Source organism: Erinaceus europaeus, chromosome 11, assembly GCF_950295315.1.
Source record: "Erinaceus europaeus chromosome 11, mEriEur2.1, whole genome shotgun sequence".
NCBI classification, from domain to species: Eukaryota; Metazoa; Chordata; class Mammalia; order Eulipotyphla; family Erinaceidae; genus Erinaceus; species Erinaceus europaeus.
This window is the reverse complement of record NC_080172.1, coordinates 43,497,449-43,522,754: the sequence shown is the minus strand read 5'-3', so window position 1 is coordinate 43,522,754 and position 25,306 is coordinate 43,497,449. Positions and strand designations below refer to the sequence as shown.

Here is a 25,306-nt window from a genome sequence, read left to right as displayed (position 1 = left end):
TTAACTTGCTCTGGTTCATTAATGCTTCCAAGTGTCTAAAATGAACAAATACCAGTCTTTTAATACCCACACATAAAGTTCCAAGGGATGAACTTTTGAATCTAAAAGAACACACAGAGAATACATTTGGAAACTCACTACTAAAAGTGAGGACTAGGCAGAAACAAATAAACAAAAAAAGGTCAGGAGTAGATTAATAAAAGCTACAATCCCTATCGAACAGGCTATGGCCGGTGCGCCCCGATGTTCCATCGCTGGGGAGCCAGAGATGACCCGAACTGCCCCTGCGGCTCCAGACAGACTATGACCCACATAGTCAACGACTGCCACCTCTCCAGATTCAAAGGAGGTCTTTACATCAGGCTCAACCTGACGCTGTTGACTGGCTACGGAAGAAGGGCAAACGCTAGAAGAAGAAGAAGAAGAAGCTACAAATACTGAAAGTACTGGATACTAGATATATAAAACATCATGTTTACTATAATTAAAAAGAAAAAGAGGGGGCTGGATGGTGGCACACCTGGTTGAGTGCACATGTTACCAAGTGCAAGGACCCAGGTTGAAGTCCTTGGTCCCCAGTATAGGAGAGAAACTTCATGAGTGGCTGTAGGTATCTCTGTCTCTCTCCCTCTCTATCTCCTTCTCCTTTCTCAATTTCTCTTTGTCCTATCAAATTAAAAATAATAAATAAATATTTTTAAAAGGAAGTGATTTGGGAAATGGTTCAACTGGTAGAGTATTATGCTTGCACGCCTGAGACTTGCAGTTCAGTCCCCAGCGCTGTATGCACTAGAGTGGTGAGCTGGCTTCTTTCCTGCTGTCTCTGCTTCATGTGAAACTCTCGCCATGTCTTTTTTTTTTAAGTACTAACAAATTTGAAGATAAATTTGTAGAAATAAAATAAAATGTAGCACAAAGAGAGAGAAATTAGAAATGTGAAAGAGTTAAAAGACATAAAAACCAGAATCAGAAGACCTATTGCTCATCCAGTCAAATTGTAGAAGATGAGAAAAGAATGGGGAAGATGCAATAGAAATAATGCCTGATAATTTTCTACAAGTGATGAAATACAGGACACCCTCAGGTATGAATAAAAGGCTTTCCCTAGCTAGACCAGTTGTAAATAAACTATATTAGATCAAGAAAGAAAAATGAAAAAAAAAAAAAAAGATACCAACAAGAAAAACCAATTAGGGGCCAGGCTATGGCATATGGTAGAATGCACATATTACAAGGTCCAAGAACCTGGTTTTGAGTCCCAGGTCCCCCCACCTGCAGTAGGAGAAGGGGGAAGCTTCACTTGTAGTGAAGCTGTGCTGGTATCTATCTTGCTCACTCTCTATCTTTCCCTTTTCTATCACTTTCTCTGTTTCTAACCCCTCCGTCAAAAAAAAAAAGTCATTGGAATTGGATTAGTGTGTCCTAGTGATATCCCTGATGGCAACTGAAAAAATAAATAAAGAGGACAATTAGACTGGCACCCTTTTTTCTTCTTTTTTGGGGGGATTAATGGTTTACAGTCAACAGTAAAATACAGTAGTTTGTACATGTGTAACTTTCCCAGTTTTCCACATAACAATTTAACATTCAAGGTCCTCCTCTGGACTGGCAACTTTTTTTTTCCACCAGGGTTGTATGGCTCAGTGCCAGCATGCCTGCACTACAACTCCTTGTTTTCTTTTTAAAATTTGATTTAACTGATTATTTTTTATTTCATCAGACAGAGAGAAATTGAGAGGAAATTGAAGGGAAGATAAAGCTGGAGAAAGAAAGCTAAACAACTGCAAACTGGCTTCACTGCCCACAAAGTTTCCCCATTGCAGGTGAGGAATGGGAGCTTGACCAGAAGTGCCACCACCCAGCCTCCACCCCCACAAGTAATTTTTCATTAATAATGATAACACCAAATGGCAGCAGAATATTTTCAAAGTCTCAAAAGAGTTATATACTCTAGTAAAAGAAAACTAGCCCTAGAATAATATCAAAAGGACAAAAAGACATAATCAAAAAAGATACATGATTGAGTCTAAGTAAATGTATAAGCAACAACAATAACATCCAATTAGTAGTGCCAAAGAGAGAAAAATTCTTATGAGGACACAACTGGGAGGTAGTGGTGATATACCCAAAGTTTTGCATCAGGGCTCAACTTCTCTATTTCCCCAAATATACTTTCTCCTCCACCCATCAACAGATCTGGGATGCAGTTTAATAAACACTCCTCCCCCCAACCCTCAATCTCAAAGACTGGCTTCCCAAGGAAGCTGATTTACAACAAATATCCAAGGGAAAACCACCAGCAAAAAACTGAAAATATAGAATTAAAAATAAAGAAAGAAGATGGAGATATAATTAGATGTGATGCAATTCATACAAAAGTGGTAATGAAAAATTGGGAGTTCAATGAGATTGCTAAATTAGGAACAAATAACAGTAACTTCAAAGAATGCCTACAAGGAAGAGAAGGCTGAAAGACTAAGGAGTACCTGGAACCTTAGGTAAGAAAGCTATTTACATAACCATTAACCCCCACCACCACTCCAGCACCACCACACACAAACACCTCATGTTTTGTTAACAAAAAACTCAAAGAAATTTGTAAATTAATAGCATTAAATTCTGTAGATAAGAAAAGTATTGTTGTGGATACTCAAAAGTATATTAAAAGCTCCATTTCCCTTATCTCCAAAAGCAGACTTCAATTTACTGTAGGAAAATGCTACCTTTTCTATCCCTGGTTGATGCTCTTCAGATGAAGATAAATCTACCAAGGGTTCCAAAGGTGAGTTTATGTTCAGGTCTGTGCACATCAGAGCAGTGCTTTCCGTGATCGAGCCACTAAATAAGACCTTTTTCAGTGGATTTGTTTTTTAAGTGGGTTTTTTGGCAGTCATCTTACTACTTAGAGCTTCTAGCAGCCATCTTTCTATGGAGGAACTGCAAAGACATCACTTGTGTTTGTTTGTTTGTTAATTTTGTCAGATCACTGCCCAGTTTATGGTGGTCCAGGGGATTGAGCCTGGGACCTCCAAGCCTCAGGCATGAGAGTCTGTATAACCATTAGGTTATCTCCCCTGCCCCATAACCTCCTTCTAATAGCTGATTCCTTTATTTTACTTGGTCAAATATCCTACTGATAGTTTTTATTATGATGGATAACACTGTATTAAACAACTTTGGGGGAAAAGTTTTCTCTATAAACTTGCCTCAAAGATACTGCTTTTGCATTTCTATATCAAATTCTTTTTTCTCTTTTTATGAATATTGCTTTAGAGTGCTGAGAAAATACTGGTACAAAGAATCTGCTGTAGACTTTTAAACAACACAGGAGTTAGGTATGTTGACCCCCTGCACAGCTAAAAATCCAGGTATAGCTTCTGACCTCCCCAAAAACTTGACCTTTAATAGCTTGCTGTTGATCAGTTGTACTGATAAACCATTACTGATAAACTTACTGTTGTATGCTATATGTGCCATGTACTGTATTCTTGCAATCAAGCTGGAGAAAATAATGTTATTTAAATCATACAAAAGAGAAAAGACATTAACAGTACTGTATTTATTGATACTATAAGTTTATTTGTCTAATTTATTGTCTAATTTATTTGGTGGTGGGTGTGATATGGAACTATACACTGTAACTGTACAATTGTGTAGCCTACTATTAATTACAAATAAAAACTTAAAAAAGAAAAGAAAAAATACATACAAAACAAAATACAAATTAAAATGTAACAATACAGGGAGATCCTAGTAAGCATTTAGAGTTTAAAAAGCTGTTTGAGTAGATCCATACAGTTTGAACTCATAATAGTCAAGTGTCAACTATAATTGATTTTCAAAGTTTTTTTAAGAATTTGAAACTACATTTTCAGTAGTTAAAGAAAAGCATTCCCAAGAAGCATTGGCTCTCATATGGCTCTCACAGTGTTTTTAGAGCTAACCACAAGATATATTCTGTTATCTTTACAATTCAGAGAAAATAGTAAAGCCATTAATGTTACAAAATTCTATAGGGACAGAACTCTCAGGTTGTTCTTTTCTTTTTTTTTAAATATTATTTATTCCCTTTTCTTGCCCTTGTTTTATTGTTGTAGTTATGATTGATGTCGTTGTTGTTGGATAGGACAGAGAGAAATGGAGAAAGTTGGGTCAGACAGAGAGGGGGAGAGAAAGACACCTGCAGATCTGCTTCACCTCCGCCAGTGTAGCGACACTCCTGCAGGTCGGGAGCCGGGGCTAGAACCGGGATCTTAAGGCCGGTCCTTGAGCTTTGCGCCACCTGCACTTAACCTGCTGCACTATCGCCCAACTCCCTTTTTTTTTTTTTAAGTACAAACTAAAATTTGCCTTAAAAAGAAACACTTCTATGAATGTCCATGGGTGTGGATTTACAAGTAAAGATTTATGGCCACTTGTTAGGTTCCCTTCAAAATTTCTAAGGAGATGTCCCTGCCCCTGCTCCTGCTCCTAGCATAGCTCTCTGGGTAGTATTGTTGTCTGAAACTTCACACTGGATTCCACTCCACAACTGGTTTTTTACTTTGTTTCTTTTTTCTCTTTTATTAGGACAGCGAGAAACTGAAGAGGGGAGGTGGAGGTAAAAAGGAAGAGATAAGGGGGTAGGCGGTAGCACAGCGGGTTAGGTTCACATGGCGGGAAGCACAAGGACCCAGCATAAGGATCCCACTTGGAGCCCCTGGCTCCCCACCTGCAGGGGAGTCGCTTCACAAGCGGTGAAGCAAGTTTGCAAGTGTTTTTCTCTCTTCCTCTCTGTCTTCCCTTCCTCTCTTGACTTTTCTCTGTCCTACTCAACAACAATGACAGCAATAACAATGATAAACAAGGGCAATAAGGGGGGGGGGGGAATAGCCTCCTGGAGCAGCGGATTCTTAACTCAGGCACTGAGCCCCAGCAATAATCCTGGCGGCAATATATATATAAAGAGATATCCTACTTTACTGTACTGTTTGTGAAGCTTCCTCCCTGCAGGTGGGGACTAAGTGTTCCCAAACAGATCTTTGCGCATGTGCACTTAGTAGAGTGACCCACTGCCTGGTGCCCTGTTTTTGTTTCTATTGCATAGGGTTATACTGACTTCTTTAGTATAATTACTGCAAAGAAAATAAGACATTTTATCTCCTGAATCATATATACTCCTGGCATTTAACAACCTCCAGGACAAATTAAATTAGGTATACTAATAATCAATAGAGAATTAGGAGATCATACAAAAAAAGATGTTTAAAAGTCTCTCAAAGGTTATATAATAAGAGTAACAACAAAAATATCAATAGTGATAAAAATAACAAGTATTTATTAAGCTGTGATTGGGGCTAGGCTGTGCTCCAAACACTTCCACATGTATTATCTCATTTATGTACAATAACCCTTGAGGTAGGAGGCACTGTTACCCCATCTTATAAGGCAAGAAAGGTTAAGTCACTTGCCTGAGTCATACAGCTAGTGACTATTGGAGATGGGACATAAACCCAAACTTTCTGAATGTAGAGCTTGTCTTATCTCCACTACTTTCTTACTCTGTATTTATCCAGAATAAAAGAGAGCTTTACCAAGGGACTCATTTAGTAAAATACTACCAGATTAGATTTAGAACTAGATCCATAGAAACAATAATTTCAAGTTTCTTTTGGTAACACTTTTATTTCCCATATGCTGTGTATGCTAGTTGTTGGCTCATAGATTTATGGTCATACTTCACCTGTGTTGGTGGCTATGAAGAGGTGAAATCTATTTGTGAAACTTTGCTAATGGTTTACATTAATATTTTTAATTAATTAATTAATTTGGCAAGGGACTAGAGCACACCCTACTGGCCAACTAATAGGAAATACATTCTTGGGGGAAATGTTAACATTAGAAGATAGATACTTAAGGAAAATTTGAAAAAAAAAATTATCTTGTAAAACATCTAGATACTAGATTAGTATATTTATAGCACATAGACATGTTTTAATGCTTATATACACTAGGGAAGGATAAGACCAGGAATACAATGATCAAGAGTAATACCAAATGTTTATTTTTTAACATTATATCTATTTATTTATTATTGGATAGAGACAGAGAGAAATTGAGAGGGGAGGGGAAGGTCAAGAGGAAAAGAGACAGAGAGACACCTGCAGACCTGCTTCACCACTTGTGAAGCATTCCTCTTGCAGGTGAGGACCAGGGGCTTGAACCTGTGTTCTTGCACACTGTAACGTGTGTACTTAACCAGGTGTGTCACTGCCTGGCCCCTCATCAAATGTTTATTAAGAGAGCAATGGATAAATGAAAAATGGCCCCCACAAAAGTAAACAACTGTACATGTCTAAAACTCATATTAAGAAAACATAGTTAAGGCCTCTGGGGAAATGGCTCAGTGTATAGAGTACAGGACTTATATGCATAAGGTCATGGGTTGGATGGCATTGTGTATGCCTAAACAGTGCCTTGAACTTAACACTTAAAACAGGTTGATCAATTAAGACCAGCCTACCCAGTCTTCTCACAGACCAAGTATATTGTATTTATATATATATATTTTATATTTTATTTTTATTTTATTTATTTATTCCCTTTTGTTGCCCTTGTTGTTTTATTGTTGTAGTTATTATTGATGTCGTTGTTGTTGGATAGGACAGATAGAAGTGGAGAGGGGGGGGAAGACAGAGAGGGGGAGAGAAAGACAGACACCTGCAGACCTGCTTCACCGCCTGTGAAGGGACCTGCCTGCAGGTGGGGAGCCGGGGGCTCAAACTGGGATCCTTATGCCGGTCCTTGAGCTTAGCGCCACCTGCGCTTAACCCGTTGTGCTACAGCCCAACTCCCTGTATTTATATGTTTATGTGTAGAAATTGTAGAGAAATATTTTTCTATATTACTATTCTATTGTAATGTTGTGTGCCACATTGAATCTTAGTTCTTATCAGCAATGTGTTTTAAAGTCATTCACAAAGTTTATTAGATATGCAAACATATCTCTGTGCCCGGCTGTTTCCAAAACATGAAGTTGCTTACTAAACAAATGACCTATAATGAAAGCAATTCTTCCATTGTCATTTATTTTTTATTGTATAGTGAAATCTACAAAGTAGTAAAATTGAAGTGCATAGGGATATATGGTGATCAGACAAAAGTAAAGGCTGTGGGGCTTTGCCGAAAGAATCTTACTTAAAATGTGTCTTTAGAAACATAGTAAAAGCACAAAATCATCTAAAATCAAGAATAAATTCCTAAATCTATGCACTCTTCTACTGGATTATAATAAGATTCAAGTATAAATGCTGAGAAAGGCCCTGTCCAGCACATTATGCTCACATATGACTTGTAGCCTTATTAGAGAAGAGACGGAGGAACAAATTCTTCAGGAAAGCAGTGTCTGTGATCCTAAGAGTTTAGAGCCAGAACCTCCCCTTGTACTCATTCCAAGAACAGCTTCTTCTTACACTCAAAGAAGAGCGAGTGCAGAGGCACAATTTGGGTCAATCAAATGACAGTCTAAAATTTTAGATATTCTGTTTAGAGGTTTTTTTTATGATATTAATCAGCTAATATGAAGTATTTAGGAGATGATTTTTAAAAAATAGCCTGTAAGCAGATTATTTTAAAAAATATATCTGACTTAAATTTCTTTCTTACTGAAAATCATTAAAAACAAATTAGGTTCAGTAAAAAGAGAATTATTTTTCCTAAACCTTAGAGTTCTAATGTTTTAAATCAGTGAATGATCAGTTAATAAACACAGTATGCTAATATTATTTCAAGGTGTTTATCATTGTCTTTTTAAACTCTTCTCCAGATACAATATTATCCATACATCATTACCACTGCAAAATATTATTTACAGACTACTAGAGAAAAAGTTTGAGAATATAAGTATTCTCATGTAATTTGGTAACAACCAGAAGAGCCCTATTATATGAATATAACTTTTGCAAGTAAAATTCCAAAATTTTGATTGGGCTTTCCCCAAAACTGAATATATAAAGACATCTCTTTTGCAAGTTTAAAATAGCTAAGAAGAAAAAATCCAATTCATTACATATAATTCATGTGATTTTATGATTTCTGATAATTCACCCAAACATTAGCACATCATACATCTCAAACCAACCAACTGTGCAGTATCCTGTAGACCTGCTTCTTCTTAAAGAATGTGTTTGATAGTTGCTCTAGTGATTATCACTGTTTAATAAATTGGAGAATGAAAAAGCATGTCTATAAGCATACATCACAACTGTATTGTAGTGACTTGGATTCAAGTAACAAAAGCTTTCAGCTGGAACCTGAGTTCCTCCGATTGCTCATTCAGTAAATTCTGCTCCATGAGGCAAGATGTTGACAAGCTCTGAGGCTGATTTTTTTCTTTTTGCGCTGTTGACAGCATGCCCATATGCCGTAAATGTCTATGGGAAACCGTCATGGGGGGAGGGGAGGGGAGCAGAATAGATTTTCTGTGACTCAAAAAAAAAAAAAAAAGCCTAATTAATTTGTTAAGAAAACCACCACTATTTGTGACTAATTTCCGTCATCTTAAATGAATGGCAGTCAGTTAAGAAGCCCATGGAATCACTGCATTGTTTTAAGAAGCACAGGCATGAAGTGACCCAAGAGTTCCTGTGGGTCAGAAGGAATCCCATCACAGAGAGCAGTGCTTTCTCAGCTAAGTTTGTTTATCTTGCAACTGAAAAGGGGCAAAGAGATACTTCAGTTTGTGTGTGTGGGTGTGTGTTTAAGGCCTTGGATTCAAAATTAGGCTTTTGAATTAAATTTTTAAAGAATTTAAGTAAATAACAGGGAAGAAAAGGCAAATCATTTCACGGAGTGAGAAGTTAATAGTTAACCTGATAATGAGGTCAGAACCTCATTCCATATGTTAAACTACCCCAATTAGGTAGTGCTAACTGTAAAACTATCAGGCATTATTGCAGAAAGGCAGAAAGGGGCTCTGGTTGAGGAAAGGGGTCAGCGGGAGGTCTCTGGACTCAATAGAGAGTCCCATTCAAGGGATTTGTTCTAGTTAAAACTGGAGGATTTCTGTCTGTTTGCTTTTTTTCTTACTTTAGTTACTCTTGGTTTGTTATCATTTGTATTATTTATTTTACGGTTAAACTATAAGCCTAAGTTGCATCACCAAGGTGCCTACCGCCCCCGCCCCTTTGCTGGTGTTTTGTCCTTGAGCATCAGTGCTTTCCTGCCCTGATGCCAGAGATGTTGAGGTCGGCATGGGTCTAATAAGTAAACACAAGATAGGGGACTTGGGCGGGGGTGAGTGGTGGGTGCAGGAGCTGCTTCTGGAAGCCTGCAGATGGCCTCCTGCTGGGACAACAGCTACCAGGGCCTGAGTTCGATTCTTAAACATGCAGACAAGGCAGGCCACTGTCAACTTTCCCTTAAAGGCCCTCATCAACGTAGCCTAACCCACTGCTGCCCCTCACTGTCCCATATTGTCCTCCTTCACCCTCAGTGCTCTCTGCTGACCCTTGCTGTCCGTCTTCACTTCACTGTCCCCTATTGCCCCCCAATGTCCCTCCTCTCCTCCTAGTGAGAGATACAGCAGGCTGCAGACAGGCCCCACTGGGGCCAGGCCTGCAGAGCCTTAACTCACCTCCAACCTAGCTTTTGGGCTGGGGAAGCAGACCTTCCTCTGGACTGCAGAGGAGTTGCAAATCCCGCTTAAGTTGTGGTTCTCTGGGGACCGGGCAGAGTTGAAGCGTGGAAGCCCACGAACACCTGCCTAGAACACAAAGGTCTCTTCCCAGCCGGGCCTGGCCATGCCGGACCGGCCCCTCCACCAGCATCGCCCCTTTAAGCGGCTCGGACGCGGATTGGCTGTGCCGGAGAGGTGGAGCGGTGAGCGTGACGTCACCGCCCCGGCTCCCCCTTGGCTATATAGAGAGGAGGCGGCTGCAGAGACAACGGAGGCCGAGTGCGAGCGGGGAGTGCGAGCTGGGAGGAGAGGTCGGCTAGCGCGAGGCGCCTGCGCGATGTCGGGGCCCCCGAGCCACCCGCGCTGAGCCAGGCGGACGGACATGCGCGGGAGGGCCCCGGGGGGCAGCCGCGGCCCTGCAGGGTAAGGGGCCTGTGGGCTGGGGGCAGGGAGGGCGGCTCCCCGGGGCGCGGGAAAGGGGAGCCGCTTCGCGGAGTCTCCCCGGACAGCCGGACGCACCGCCGGCGGGAAGGAGGGGTTGACCCCGCGGAGGAGCTTTCCTTCGGGGACGTGCGGGCAGAATTCCCCCCCCCCGGGGGGCGCCCTGGCCTGACTGGGTGATGCACCGGGCGCCCGAACGCGGCTCCGGCTCCGGCCGCAGTGGAAAGGACTGGCTTTATGAGCTGGAAGCAAGCTCGGGGGTCCTGCGCCTGCGGGGCTGTGTCGGCGGCCTCGGGCTTCTTGTTGCTTTTTCTGCTCCCCACTCCCCTTTGCACCGTGGGGGCTGCGCCACCCCGAGCAGCACAGTTCCCATCAGTCAGCCCCCAGAGCTGCGGGGATCAGCTGCCTGGGCTTCGAGACCCGCAGCCCGCAGTCTGCCGAGCTCCGGCGTGGGTGCCCCGCTGTCGGGACCCTCTCATTCATCCCGGGGCTACTGGCCTTCTGCTCCCGCTTTAGGAGCGCGCTGCTTTGCCCGAGTTCTGCTCCCTAGGGAATTGCAGCATTCCATGCCCAAAACCTGAGCGCTCCCTCATTCCCTGCGTAGTTCTTGTGCGGACGTGTGTGTTTTCACATGTGTATTACAGCCCAGGTGCAAATCATTGTCTCCTGACCGACGACTGGTGCTGCATTGGTGCTAGCAATCTTTATTAGGATTTCGTCATTGCTTGAAAGAAACCAGTCTCCTGCCTGATAAAAAAAATATGAATAGATTATTAGTCATAAATTTAAGTGTAGTCCGAATAGAGACTGTAGCTTTAAAAGATGCAGTGGTGACTTTAGGTACACCTGCAACACAGGTAGGGCAGGACTGGTTTCTAGGCAACTGTCAGGGGTGAAGAAAGGTGAGGCCAAAATGCTTTTTTTTTTTTTTCCTCCTGGAGAGCAAGTGTTCTCCAAAGTCTGGAGCTTTTGTACACCAGTGTGGATGTTTGGGGGGGGTTAATGTGGTGACTGAAGCATCTAAACTCACTATACCTAGTTTCGTGTTTTTTTTTTTTTTTAACAGCATTCCTTCTTTTTACAGTTTTTGTAATTATACAGTTTTAAAGTGAAGTTTAGTTACTGATTTCAGGAAATGAACAACTTTTGCTAACACCAAAGTAGAAGTTGGTTGTGAGCTAATATCCTACCAGTGATGGATTAGCATGATGTTACCTGCCCAGCTCTTTTACAGGTATTAGTAGGGTTGAAGCTAAATACATACTTTGGCAAGGATCTCAGACACTATTTGTCATTCTCTTCATTTCACACAAGGATTTTTTTTTTTTTCAGTTGTGTTTTCCAGTGGACACCACTAATAGGAATCAGGTCTTGGGCTGACAATTTATAACCCAACAGATAGATTGTAAACTCCTTAAGGGCAGGAACTCTACCTTCTACAGCTTCTTATTCAGCCTTGCACATAGTTGATGGTTGATAAATAATTGCAGGAAAGCATATTTTGCATTTTAAAGCTCAGCAAGATTGGATCAGTCACTGATAAGGGTCAGAAAGCAAATCTGTTTTTTATGGCTGTTATGAAATGTCTCAGTTATTCCTATTTTTGACAAGCAAAACTACTATTTCTGGTGAATTGTTTTGCCTACTTTCAGTTCACAGTAGATATTGGTCACTTTTCCTACAAGATTTAACTAGACCAGATTTGAATTTGTGTGAAGACAACTTTTGACTGCAGCCTCTCAGAAGTTGAACCAGATAATACTTCCCTGCTGTTAATACTAATGGTAACTTTGTAAAGCAACTTGCCTAAATTACAGGTACAATCTAATATGCTTGAAACTGACCTGAAAATCTACATACCATCAGGTTGCCTTAGAAAGGTGAGCAGAGGAAGGGAAAGGTGGTGCCAGGGGTAATTCCAGGAATTTGAATCTTAGGCTCCCTGGACCAGAGGAACAACTCTGCTCTTCATCTAAATAAATTTGAATTGGTATCTCACTATAGGGAATCCTTTAGCACTCTTTGCTAGTGTTCAGCTTTGCTTTACAAAAGCTAATGGATAACTCACTAGATAAACAAAATCCTTTGGTGGCATTCTGGCATTGTTTACACCATTCTGGCATTGTTTACACAATATAAACACATGCTTTGTAAAGGTAGATAAAATGGGTGAGTTTCAGGATTCTGAATATAAGTTCCTACCTCAATAGACAGCTTAGTTTTTAAGGTAGAGAGAAAGTGTAGAATTCAAGACTTCAGAGTGAAAAAATATGTATTCTTGAGATTGGAGAACATTGTTAATTTCTTGTCCCTTAAAATCAGACAGTATGAACAAATCTTCAGTCTTTAATATCTCTAAAATGGGACTACGGGGTATTGCACCAAAGTAAAGGACTCTGGAGTGGGGGTAGGAGATAGTGTTCATTTCCTGGAACATAATGGTGGAGGAGGACCTTGGTGGAGGAGTTAGTGTTATGCAGAAAACAGAAATGTTTTACATGTACCAACTACTGTATTTTACTGTTGACTGTAAACCATTAATTCCCCCAATAAAGAAAATAAATAAAATGAAATGGGACTATAGCTGCATGAAATAGTCCTATTACAACTCCATTAGTACCATGATTCAATAGAACACTGAAGTTCAACACAGGAAATAGTAGGAAGATAAAGCTTAAAATACATTGTCCAAACACTCTTATCAAAGACTAAAATATGAAACTCAACTAGTTATAGATTGTTTTAACAGATGCCATTCCTGTGTATGGCATGTTCTTTTCTGATTCTCAGCTGCTTCTCTTTCATGAAGAGAGCTCACATGAAGAGTTACCTGGGAAGCCTTCCCTGACTCCCTTACCTCCTCACCCCATATGGCTCTCATTTCCTGGGAAGTTACTACCATCCCTCATTGTTTACTTGCTTGTTTGTTGTACTCTCTCACTAGACTGAGGCACAACCATGTCTCTCTTACTCCTAGCATGGAATCTAGTCTAGACCCAATAAGCATTTGTTAGACATTTATGGAAATAACAAATCCTTGCCTCTCTAAGGATTTGTGAGCTGAACACTGAGCTGAGCACCTATTTTGGTCTCTGCAGTTGACAGGTGTTTATGTCTTGCCCATTTCATTCTACCATCATCTGCGTCAGTTACCCCATTTATAAACAAGAAAGTTTAGGAGGAAAAATGAAGCTGTTCCCCCACCCACCTACCCCCAGATGAAGATAGTATAGAAAGGAGAGGCAGTGAAAGTGTCATGTGGAAATGCTGGATTAGGAGCGGAAGAGCTGTGGTGGCCTTTTTCTAACAGGAAGATGTTTAACATCATTTCATTTCCTCATCTGCAAAGTGGAGATTATAATCCCTGCTGTTCTTACAGGGATGTTGTAGGGATCAAGTGAGATAATGTGTTAGAAAGTGCTCTGTAATTTGTAGAATGCTTTTATAAATTTTGCTTTTATAAATAATAAGATATTCCATATTTTACAATAGAGTCTGATTATAAAGCCATCATTTGGATCCATATGAAATGAGACTGTTAAAAGAAGGCCCTTTGGGTATATGTAGTAACCCCTTTCTACAGGTAAAGACAAACCTATGATATATATCCGATAACCATTTTGTAACGGGCTACCTGATTGGAACATCAGTATGTCATTAGAGAGTGAGAACTTCAAAGGAATTGGAAGTATTTATAGAAAATAAAATTGATACCTTTTCCTACTTTTTTCAGAGGATACATGGACCAAATCTGCAACTTTAGAGTTTGAGGGAATTGAAGCAACCCAGGAACTTTCGTAGACTAAAGGTTATCAAGAAAAATTTACTGGGGCCGGTGGTGGCGCACCTATTTGAGCGCACATGTTACAATGCTCAAGCATTCGGGTTTGAGCCCCCAGGTCCCACCTACAAGGGGAAAGCTTTGCAAGTGGTGAAACAGCATTGCAGGTGTCTCTTTGTTTCTCCCTCTCTGTACCTACCCCTTCCTCTCAATTTGTGTCCATCTCTATCCAATAAATAAATAAAGATAATTTTAAAAAGAAAGAAAGAAAAGCTATTACTAAGCAGTAAAGCCCCAGGGAAATCTATCAGACATGCTAAATTTATCAGATACCAAAAATGGTACATCTTATCCCACATTTCTGATCCTGAAGAATCAGAGGAACACACACAGGGTGTGTGCTTGAAACCCAGGACTTTAGTACCAGACATTCTGCTTGAGGTCTTGTTTATGTTAGACCTCAAGCCAAGTTACTTTATTTCCTATGCCTCAGTTTCTCATCTGCACATTACAGTATTAGTAGCAATCCAACATTGTTGAGAGGATTAAATGAGCACTTGTAGTAGTGCCTGCCAGACAAGTGTCCACTGAATGTCAGTTATTTTCACTGAATTTATATTCACCACAATAATACAGAATGGCCTATTGGGTAATTTAAACACTTGTTAAGCAAATTTGAAGTTTTAAAGATTTGCATTCCCATTAGATTATTGTGTTCATTGTCATTAAGATTAGAATGTAGTATATCTGTTACAAATAATCTTTTGTGTCTTGCTAAAGGGAATAATACTGTCCCAGTGTGTGTGTGTGTGTGTGTGTGTGTGTGTGTGTGTGTGTGTGTGTGTGTGTGTGTGGCTTCTGATTGTAGTTCTACATAGGAAAAGTGCTGAGGACAAAAGAACATATCCCTGCTATTGTATATTTCTGCTGTCCTTTAAAATTGTTCAAAAGACAGTGAATCAAAAGGCTATTTATGATGACTATGGTAGTTGAACGAATGTGTTTTTTGTTAGTTTTCCATTTCTTAAAATATTTAGCTACAAAAACGTTTGTCAGTCAAGAAATGACGTCACTTAGCTTTGACTTTGACAGTCTGGAGACAAATTATTTTCTTTGTTGCCTCAGTTCTTCTTCTAGCGTTTGCCTCAGTGTTTACCACCAACAAATGGGCCATTATGTGTGGAGTATGTAAAAAAAAAAAAAGACCATGTGAAACAAAAGGACAATAAATCTGTCTTTGCCATCTTGAACTACATTTTTGTCTTTACTGAAGTCACTAAGTATAGCTTGAATTCATGCAAGAGTATTGTAGTTACATTTCATTAACTTAATAGTTTAAAATGTGTGTCATCTATGCTTTTAATGGGAAGGCTTGTTATTTTTTCCATAGTAGCAGGGCCCTCTGGAGGAAACTTTTCTAATTTACCTCTCTTTTCTTCCCCTGACTCCCAAATCATAGCCTATTAAAAGGAAGTCTGAGGAAAACCCTGAGCCTTTGATTTTTGAAGAATCTTTTGCTTTCAGTAAATAAACTCAAACCACACAACACTCCGTCATAAGCACTGCATATGCTAGGTGAATATCAAATCAGTAGATTTATATGAAGTTATTTTATTTAATAAAAATGGAAATTCTGTGAGATAGTTTGGCTTCTAGTCATCACAGAGAAATGGTGACACTTACTCTGTTCTAATTTTCCTCGTGGTGATTATTTTAAGCATACTCAAAATGAAGATAAGCATGCAGTGTCTGGTTTATTTGGGGAGGTTCTAAAATCCTGCAATTTGTCATATTGATTTCCTAAGTCTGGTTTTGCTGAATTTTTACTAACAGATGAGATTACCTTACATCTCCCTGGGTATAGAAATGGTTGTGTAGGTAATTGTTAAATGCAGTCGAAAAGACCATTTATCACCCTGAATAAACAAAAATCAGGTTCTAAAACCAGATTGAAAGAAGGAAATTACATCACACTTTTAAATAAGGAAGCACTGGGCAGAACTGCATGAGCTGTGTGACAAAAATGTGCCCCTCCTCCATGTAGATTGCTTCTAAGATTCATTAATGAGATCTGGTGGCAAGGTGAGCATATCTAGGTTACTGTCTTAAGGTAGCCTTTTTTTAAAGTAGCAGAGAGACTGTCCTTAGTGATTTCACTTTAGTAAAGAAAGCTCAAATCAATATGCTTTTGATTTAATTACAAAAAATCACAGACACAGTAGGTGTTTTCGGAACTGGAAGGTATTTCCATTATAACCCAGAAGGAACAGCATGTAATGAAGGTGGAACTGTTTTCAGAAGACTCTTTGCTTTTAAATAAATACACAGTAACAGAAATCAATTTATAAAGTTACACTGCTAAGTTTATAATTTTTACCCAGTCTGCAAACTTTTGATTTTGGAAACAAATTGAATGAAACTCCCTTGCCTGACACATTTCATAAACTTAGTACATTTTTATTGGGCAGTCTCTTGCAAGCCCTATATTTTTCCCCTTAGTTCTTTACTGATTCACAGTATATGTAACTCTTTCATCATTATTTTTTTTAATAAGATGAAATGTGCTTTGTGCTTTCATTTATTCAAAAAGAATGCTGCTAGAATCTTTAGGGAAAAGTCAAATCCTGTCCTAGAAGATTGGACACTAGATGAGACACTGCAAAAAAAAAAAAAAAAAAGCACACTACAATCATAAAAACACTGCTCTTTTGGGGGGGGGGGGAGAAGCAGGTCCATGAGAAAAGTGGTGTAAGAGGTGTTCCTCAGAGACAGGTGGAATGTTAACCAAGCTTTGGGAAAAGAGAAGCAAGAATTTGAAAAAGTTAGATTAGGGCCTTGTGTAGGCAATAAGTGCCAGACTGAAGAGCTTTAATCAGAAGCCTTTGAAGATTTTTTGAGCAGCAGGAGATGTTAATTTGAGCTGTAGTTTAGGAATATCCATCTGGTATTGGTGTGTAGGATGGACAGTGAGTGAAGGGGAGAAGAAAGATATGAGACACAGTACAGAAGTAGGTGATGGAGTTTGGTCTGTGGATATATGGGGGTAACTCAGGTTAAGAGTGTTGCTTTTCGGAGAAGCATGATCCTCTTAGACCATGAACTGGTTTAGGAAGGGGCATAAAGTTAAAGTGACAGAGGAAGGGTTTGGTTTGTAGAGTAGAGATGCCAAGGGACTGTTCAAGTGGAAAGATCACCAGACAATAAGAATATAGAGTAGAAGCCTGAGCCAGGCTGGAGTCCTGGATTCAGGAGCTGTCTGTGTTACAGCCATGAGTCTCAAAATAAATGTTTTTTTTTCTTTTAATCAAAAAATACCAAGTGATGCTAATAGAGAAAAAGAGTCCACGTTTGGAAATGGCATTTAACTGCATTTTTTTTTTTTTTGCATTTCATAACTTAAGGCTATCTTCAACTCATTTTCCTGCATAGGATTTCTCTTCTTGCATTTGTCTTCCTAAAGAGAGGAAAGCTAATTTTATAGTTGAGGAAAGAAAATTAGAAAAATTCAAGTTCAGTTGCACTTGAGCCATGTCTCTTTTTTATCTTGTGATTAAGCAAATTGATGTTTCCCAGGGAGTTCATGTATTGAATATGAGAGGATTTTAAGAGAGGTATCAGAAAGTCAGGTGATTTCATACTCAAAGTTTCTATAATCTGAGAGCTCATTAAAAATATTTGCTTCTTGGGGGCTGGGCAGTAGTGCAGTGGGTTAAGTGCATATGGCGTGAGGATCCCGGTTCCAACCCCCGGCTCCCCACCTGCAAGGGTTCACTTCATAGGCAGTGAAGCAAGTCTGCAGGTGTCTCTTTCTGTCACCCTCCTCTCTCTATTTCTCTCTGTCCTAGCCAACAATGACAACAACAACAATAATAAGTACAACAACAATAACAACAACAACAAAAGGGCAACAAGAGGGAAGATAAATTTTAAAAATTATAAATAAAATAAATTTTTTTTTTTTGCTTCTCAGCCTATGACAGGTTGCCCTCTTTTTGAATCTACAGTGTGAAGTTATTTTCATAAAGAAGAGAACATGCAATTATATTGCCCTCCTCCCATGCAAGCAAGTAGGAAGTTCGGACAGTTTCATAACATGGCCCATTCACAATTCCCCATTGAAATTTAGAGGCAGGTCACCTTCTATGAATACACAAAGACACTATTGTGGTCAGAAGTGAGCTGGCTTAGTGAACACAATTCTTTTTCTACTAAAAAAAAAAAATTCTCTTAAGAAAGCTAACAAGTAGGTGATGGAAACAATGAATACAAATAACTTTTTTTCTAAAACATAAATAATTTTAAGTGACCATTGAAATGTAACTTTAGAATTTGCAGGCCTTTTTAGCAGAAGCAATAGTTACACAATCATTCTGTTGAAAGCTGAGATTTAGATGGCATTAGGAGGCTGACACACTGTAATTACTAGTAGTACTTGTTGGCCTGCAGACAGGTGGGGGTTGGGCCTCATGAATCCCCCGCAGCATTTTCCTGTAATCTGGATGAGCGATCTTCAAACGTGTGCTTTCAAACTACTTAAATATCATATTCTCCTTCCTATCTGGCCTTTCATTTTTCATATTGCCACAGATACTTTCCCTACAGTGCTGCAGTGTTGGTAGGACACTCAGAAAACACACCATAAACCACCAGGCTGAGTACACAGAGGGAGGGAGGGCCTAGCAGTTATTTCTAAAAAGAGTCCCTCCCCACATCTCTAGCTTTACTTTGTTCAGATAAAGTACAGTTACCTTTGCTGCGTTTCAATAATCATAAAGACCTTTCAGTAACTTAGGTTTCTGAATTGTTGGTGTGTGGTATGTTTTCTCTTCTTAATCATACGCCATTGAGAGACTGAGGAAAAATAATGCTTGACACTTTGAAATAATATTTGAAGCCTACATAAATCACTGTTTAGTGTAGCAAAGCAGCTGATCATGGGAAAGCAAGACATGAGGCCCCATCTTCCAGACTTTTCACTAAAGTCTTTTAATCTGAGAATATCAGTTTTTCATTCCTTTTATAGGGGAAAAAACACACTTGCAAAGGATTGGTTTATTTATTTCTTTTAAGCTCTTAAGCTAAACAAATCCTGTACCTTCCTTAAATATTGTACATTCATTTGATACCGAGGCTTATAATAATTAGATATGTTGTACAACCAATCAACAAATGTTCACTGTTGAGCGCCTACTAAAGCTCCAGGTAGTGGTGGTTAATAATCAGGACACAGCATCTTTCAAGCTCACAGTCTAGTAGGAAGTGGCAGGTACATACATAAAGCAAATGAAACACCCTGTTGGTCCTTCTCTTGGCCCCAGCTCACATCTTACTCATCTTTGTGTGGTCCTCAGCCCATATAAAGTGCATGTATACACACATCCCAGAGGAGTTAATAATGCCAAACTGATAACTGACAAATAATGTCCAGGTGTCTAAAAAAAAAAAAAAAAGCCTTGAACTTATTCTAAACAAAGATGAGTATCTGAAGAGTGAGCGGGGAGGTTGGTGCAGGTTAACACATTAACATTCAAGTATCATGAGTAATAAAAGTCAAATTGAAAAGAGACTGAGAACTGTGGCATCTTCCAGGGGAGAGGGTTTCCTAAAGTTGAAGAACCACTGTGCCTGGCAGCTGAGGAAGACTGTATTACTGGGCACTTCATTAAGGAGAATGTGAAGAATGTACCTTTGAGTTTGTCTTTAAAAGAAGGCCTTCACTGAAGCTGGAAATCTTGCAGAGCTTGATTTTTACAGGGTAACAGAAATCAGTACCTTCATAGATGAGTATTCTTTAATCTTAGGTGATAGCTGGAGAATTCATCTTCTTGTGACCAACCATAAGAGAGAATCCATGTGCATTTTAAGGCTGTGGGGTGATCAAGGGCTAACTGAAAAATCTTGTGTGTAATTGAATTGTTTCATTTGGTTGAATATTATTAGTTTTATGGTATCAAGTATAGTGATTCTTGAAAGTACTTTTAGCTTGGGGAAGAATAAGCCCCATGCCCAAGCAAGCACAAGCTGAAAGGCTGATCTAATAGTAGGTCAGAGAAATGTTTGTTGTGTTTCTGCAAGTTAGGCTCTGCAGTGGGAGGTTTGCTTTTGCTGCCGGTAGGCTATTTCTCCCATTTCCTAAAGGCACTTTTAAAAAATTTTTTATTTATAAAAAGGAAACACTGACAAAACAATAGGATAAGAGGGGTATAACTCCACACAATTCCCACCACTAGAACTCCATATCCCATCCCCTCTCCTCCCCCTGATAGCTTTACTACTATTTTTTACCCCTTTGGGAGTATGGACTGAGGGTCATTATGGAATGCAGAAGGTGGAAAGTCTGGCTTCTGTAATTGCTTCCCCGCTGAACATGGGCATTGACAGGTCGATCCATACTCCCAGTCTCTTTCTCTTTCCCTAGTGGGGCAGCGCTCTGGGGAAGCGAGGCTCTAGGACACATTGGTAAGGTCATCTGCCCAGGGAAGTCCAGTTGACATCATGGTAGCATCTGGAACCTGGTCGTTGAAAAAGGAGTTAACATACAAAGCCATAGAAGTTGTTGACTAATCATGAACCTAAAGGCTGGAATATTGCAGATGAAGATTTGGGGGTCTCTATTTTGGAAATAGCTAATTGGTCTATTTTAGGTATATTCCAAAGGGCCCATGACTTTCTTAGTTTTACCTGAGCCTGACATCTGATATGCAGGTGGACCCAAGTTACTGTCTGGGGAGATGATGTCATGGCTGGAAAAAGGACCAGAAAACTGGATCAGGGAAGAGAGTAGCTCCCAAATATGGGAAAGGTGTATAAATATTGTTGACTGCAGACCCCATTGATTTGATCTGGGGCCTATATTCAGCTTAGGAGCCTATGTAACCTCTGCATCCCTGTAGGTCTGAGCTCGCATTCTGTGATCATGAGTAAGAATGTTCCAAGCTGCCCCAATTTCAGGACCCATCTTCCTTTTTTTTTTTTTTTTTCTTTTTTTTACCAGAACACTGCTCAGCTCTGGCTTATGGTGGTATGGGGGATTGAACCTGGGACTTTAGAGCCTCAGGCATGAGAGTCTCTTTGCATAGTCATTATGCTATCTACCCCTCCCTAAAGATACTCTTAATGTCTACATTTAAGAACAATGATGCAAAGAATTATTTCATATAAAAATGTCAGAATTAAGTGAAGTTATGATTATTTTTTTTTCTATTCAACTTCCTCCTCCCTAATTCTCTAACACTCTTTGTAGTAAAAGTCTTACTCTGAGTTGTTTCCTTTCTTCTCTCATCTTCATCTCCTACAGGGAATGAAAGCTACGGGTTGACTACAAATTCCTAGGCTTCCCCAAGTTTGGAGACTCACGAATAAGGCACAATGTCAACTGCAGGTGTTGCTGCTCAAGAGATTAGAGTCCCATTAAAAACTGGATTTCTGCATGAAGGCCAAGCCCTCAGGAGTATGAAGTCGTGCTGGGGCGGTCACAGTGAGTTTGAAAAGTAAGGACACCATGCCAGGGTAATCTGTAAATTTGTGATAATGACAGTGAGCAGGGAGGAGAACATTACTGCTGCTAGAATATGACCAACATGTCTTTCTTCCTTTTCAGTAACTTTCTAAGCATAGATCCCATTACCATGGCCTACAGTCTGAACTCCACGGCCCAGGATCACCTAACATCTATTGGTATGTGTTCTGGAAACGAATGATTTTTTTGCTTTTGAGGAGGAAATTGGGGTTGTGTTAGTTTATCCACCAGTCTTATGTTTTAAAGGGGAAAATGACCTGAACCATTTCCAACAACAGCCTGACCCCTAGTGGCAACAGATTCCAAAGATAACCTTGTTGTGGAGCCGTTGTGCTACAGGGCCTTTGCCCTAAATCACAGCTAAGGAGCTCTCTTTGTGGAATTGTGATCTTTGAAAGTCAAGAATACAGTTTTTTACCCCTGTTGTAAGACTGCTTAACTTCTAGAAACTTCGAACATGATCTTCTATCTCAGTTGTTGATTTTTAAAGCAAGTATATAAATACTCTTAATGTGAACATTACATTCCTTAGATTCTTGTGAAGAGCTACTTAGCACATTGTGAGCAAGTTCACTCTCCAACATGTCCTGATGGACACTCACATACCCTGAGTGGCTTGTATTGTCACATTTCTTGACTGGCTGGGTTGCTGTCGTAGGGTATTCATGTAAATTATCTGCTGTTCATCTGCTTCAGGTTTTGCACACATCACAAAACCTGCCTGAGATGTGTGGGTGTGCACCATGCACACGGCCTGAGAGATAGAAGAGATAATTTGTTCTTTGAACCAGATTATGTGTGTACAATCTGTGGTCTCTAATTACAGCTGTGGTTGTTGCTTGGGTGTTCTCAGGGTTACAGAGTCAAGTGTTCCACAGAGAGTTGAGGCAGATGGGGGTAGGGGAGTTGGGGGAAGTAGCTGAAATTCTCCCTCCCACAGGTGGGGCAGCTCTGGCCCTGCCTTCATTAACATCTCCTATTGGTCCCAGGGCGTGCTTCAAAGTCCACTCGCACGAATGGCAACCACTTTGGTGAACACCGGCCCTCTCTGAAGTCCAGCTTGCCCTCTCTTATCATTCCTCCAAATGAAAACCTGGGACAACATGAAGAGGAACAAGTTGTGTGTAGTCTCAAGAGACTGTCAGTAAATGGGGTTTGTACTTCTACCCCTCCGCTGACCCCCATAAAGAACTCATCATCCCTTTTCCCCTGTATGGCTCCCTGTGAAAGGGGCTCCAGGCCCCTCCCCCCACTTCCCATCTCAGAAGACCTCTCTTTGGATGAGACTGACTGTGAAGTGGAATTCCTAACTAGCTCAGACACAGACTTCCTGCTAGAGGACTATACACTTTCTGACTTCAAGTACGATATTCCTGGCAGGCGAAGCTTCCGGGGATGTGGACAGATCAACTATGCATATTTTGACACCCCGGCAGTTTCTGTAGCCGATCTCAACCAGATACCTGACCAAAATGGATGTGGGCAAAATTCCAACCCTCCCCCACCTCAGAGCCACCGGAGATTGCGAAGATCTCATTCAGGACCAGCAGGGTCCTTTAACAAGCCAGCCATCAGGATATCTAACTACACACACCGTGCTTCTCCCAACTCTGATGAAGACAAACCTGAGGTCCCCCCAAGGGTCCCCATACCTCCCAGGCCAGTGAAGCCAGATTATAGGCGGTGGTCAGCAGAAGTTACTTCTAGCACCTACAGTGATGAAGACAGGCCTCCCAAAGTGCCACCCAGAGAACCTTTGTCACGGAGTAACTCCCGCACACCCAGTCCAAAAAGTCTTCCATCTTACCTCAATGGGGTCATGCCCCCAACACAGAGTTTTGCTCCGGACCCCAAGTACGTCAGCAGCAAAGCTCTGCAGAGACAGAATAGTGAAGGATCTGCTGGTAAGGGTCCTTGCATTCTGCCCATTATTGAAAATGGGAAGAAGGCTAGTTCAACACATTATTACCTACTACCTGAGAGACCAGCATACCTGGACAAATATCAAAAATATTTTCGGGAAGCAGAGGAAACAAACACAACCATCCCAATCCAGCCACTATCTACTGACTGCAGTCTAGTTTCAGTCACCGAAAAGCTAGATTCAAAGACAAAAATGGATCTTTGTGGGCCTATGAAACGTAAACATTTATCCTATGTGGTTTCTCCTTAGATTTCGGAGGTTATGATTCAGCAGAAGCTATGTGAAAATAAATGGCTTCCAAGCCATTTCTCTAGTTTGGTTGAAGTTCACAGCAAATATTGCCTCCAATTGCAGAATAAGAGTTGAACTCTCTAAAAGAGAAGTGTAGAGTAGTTGTGAGTTGTTGTTATGCTGAGGAGCCCTGGTTTGTTAAAACTGGAGAAGAGTCTGTTCAAGTCTATAATTTAAAGACATGATAGCTGGATGGGAAACTTTTATGTATACATACATTATATACCTATATATAAACTTGTGGTATAACCATAAACCATAGTTGCAGGTTAACCAATTAGTTACTATCTTAGAGTAATATATTATTCAGAATTATAAAAACTCAAGCTGAAGAATGACTCCTGATAGACTGAAAATTGAGCGAATGGAAGAAAAAAAAATACAGTATTGTTTAGATCAGAATCATTAAAATATTATTTCTACTTAGTAGGTTTGAAGATTTCTCGCTTTTAGGCCTCTTATATTTTGTTTCACTTATTTGTGCAGGCAGTCTTTTCCACTGAAGGCAGGATGTCTTTTCCTAACATGATTCTACCTACTGAGATTAAAAATCATCCCCATACATAAGTAACTTCCCAGTTTGGGTTTCTGTTTTGTTGAGGTGAGTGATTACAGTTCATTTGTCTCACAGATTGGTTACTGAAAATATATGTAGAACTAGCAAAGAATTTACAGTTCCAATTTTAAGGCACTCATTGAAGCAGCTATGGTAGCTGTGCCTTACAGAAACAGTGGGATGCACATGGAAAAGTAAGCAAAACTATTCGCCAGTGGTTAGGATGTCAGTTTTAAGCAATAATGGGACAATTAGCTAGTTAATTGAGAGTTACTGTGTGGGGATGTATGGTGTGTTTGTTTGTTTGTTTTATTTTTTGGTGTTTTTTTTTTAGGCTGTATTAATAAACACATACAACACAAGCTGGCCTTGTGTTGCTGGTTCCTATTCAGTATTTCCTGGGGATTGTTTGCTTTTTAAGTAAAACACTTCTGACCAATAGCACAGTATGTCTTAATACCAGAGGTCACATCAGCATCTTTCTGCTTTTAAAATTCTCCCAGCTGGCTGCTTTAATTCAATTCAGTGAGACACAGAACTTGTGTTCCTTTTTCCACATGCTTCAATGTATTTATCTTGTATAGATAAGCACAAGAGAGAAGGTGCTCACTAACAGAGGTACATTGCTATAATGTTCTCTTAACAGTTAAACAAGCTGTTTACAGTTTAAACTGCTGAATGATATTATTTGAGCTATTTAAAGCTTATATTTTAGTATGAACTAAATGAAGGTTAAAACATACTTTAGAAAAATGCACTGATTTCTGCATTATGTGTACAGTATTGGACAAGGATTTTGTTCATTTTTGTTGCATTATTTTGAATATTGTCTTTTCATTTTAATAAAGTTATCATACTTATTTATGACACCATTAACAATGCTTCTTATGTTATATCTTAAGTAATTTTACACTATTACCATATGTAAGCACAATGGAAGATATTTTGCAGTTTAACATATACTTGAGGTTTATTGTCATTTCCTAGAATGACAAATGATTTGATCAATATACATTTATTACCAAAATGTACAGATTAGCTATTTGTATTTACTTTTAACAATTAAGCAAGTGAACTTGAGCCCCAGGGAGATGGCTCAGTAGGGCACCAAGGGAAACCTTGGATGGTAAAGCAGTGCT

At 39.9% G+C, this 25,306-nt stretch overlaps 1 protein-coding gene and 1 long non-coding RNA gene across 2 annotated transcripts in view; one reads left to right on the top strand and one right to left on the bottom strand.

The window, feature by feature from the left end:
- Positions 1-9,777, bottom strand: part of LOC132541329 (uncharacterized) — a 128,491-nt gene extending 118,714 nt beyond the window's left edge. The window contains exon 1 of the long non-coding RNA XR_009552500.1: positions 9,614-9,777. This is a non-coding gene — a long non-coding RNA (uncharacterized LOC132541329). The remainder of the gene's footprint in view (positions 1-9,613) is intronic.
- A 139-nt stretch (positions 9,778-9,916) lies between these two features.
- On the top strand, positions 9,917-25,034 carry ERRFI1 (ERBB receptor feedback inhibitor 1). The gene is made up of 4 exons (XM_007534729.3): positions 9,917-10,078; positions 21,175-21,367; positions 21,478-21,554; positions 22,386-25,034. The coding sequence occupies exons 2-4, from the start codon at positions 21,246-21,248 to the stop codon at positions 23,567-23,569; spliced, it is 1,383 nt and encodes a 460-aa protein (XP_007534791.1). The 5' UTR covers positions 9,917-10,078; positions 21,175-21,245; the 3' UTR covers positions 23,570-25,034.
- Positions 25,035-25,306: the final 272 nt, after the last annotated feature.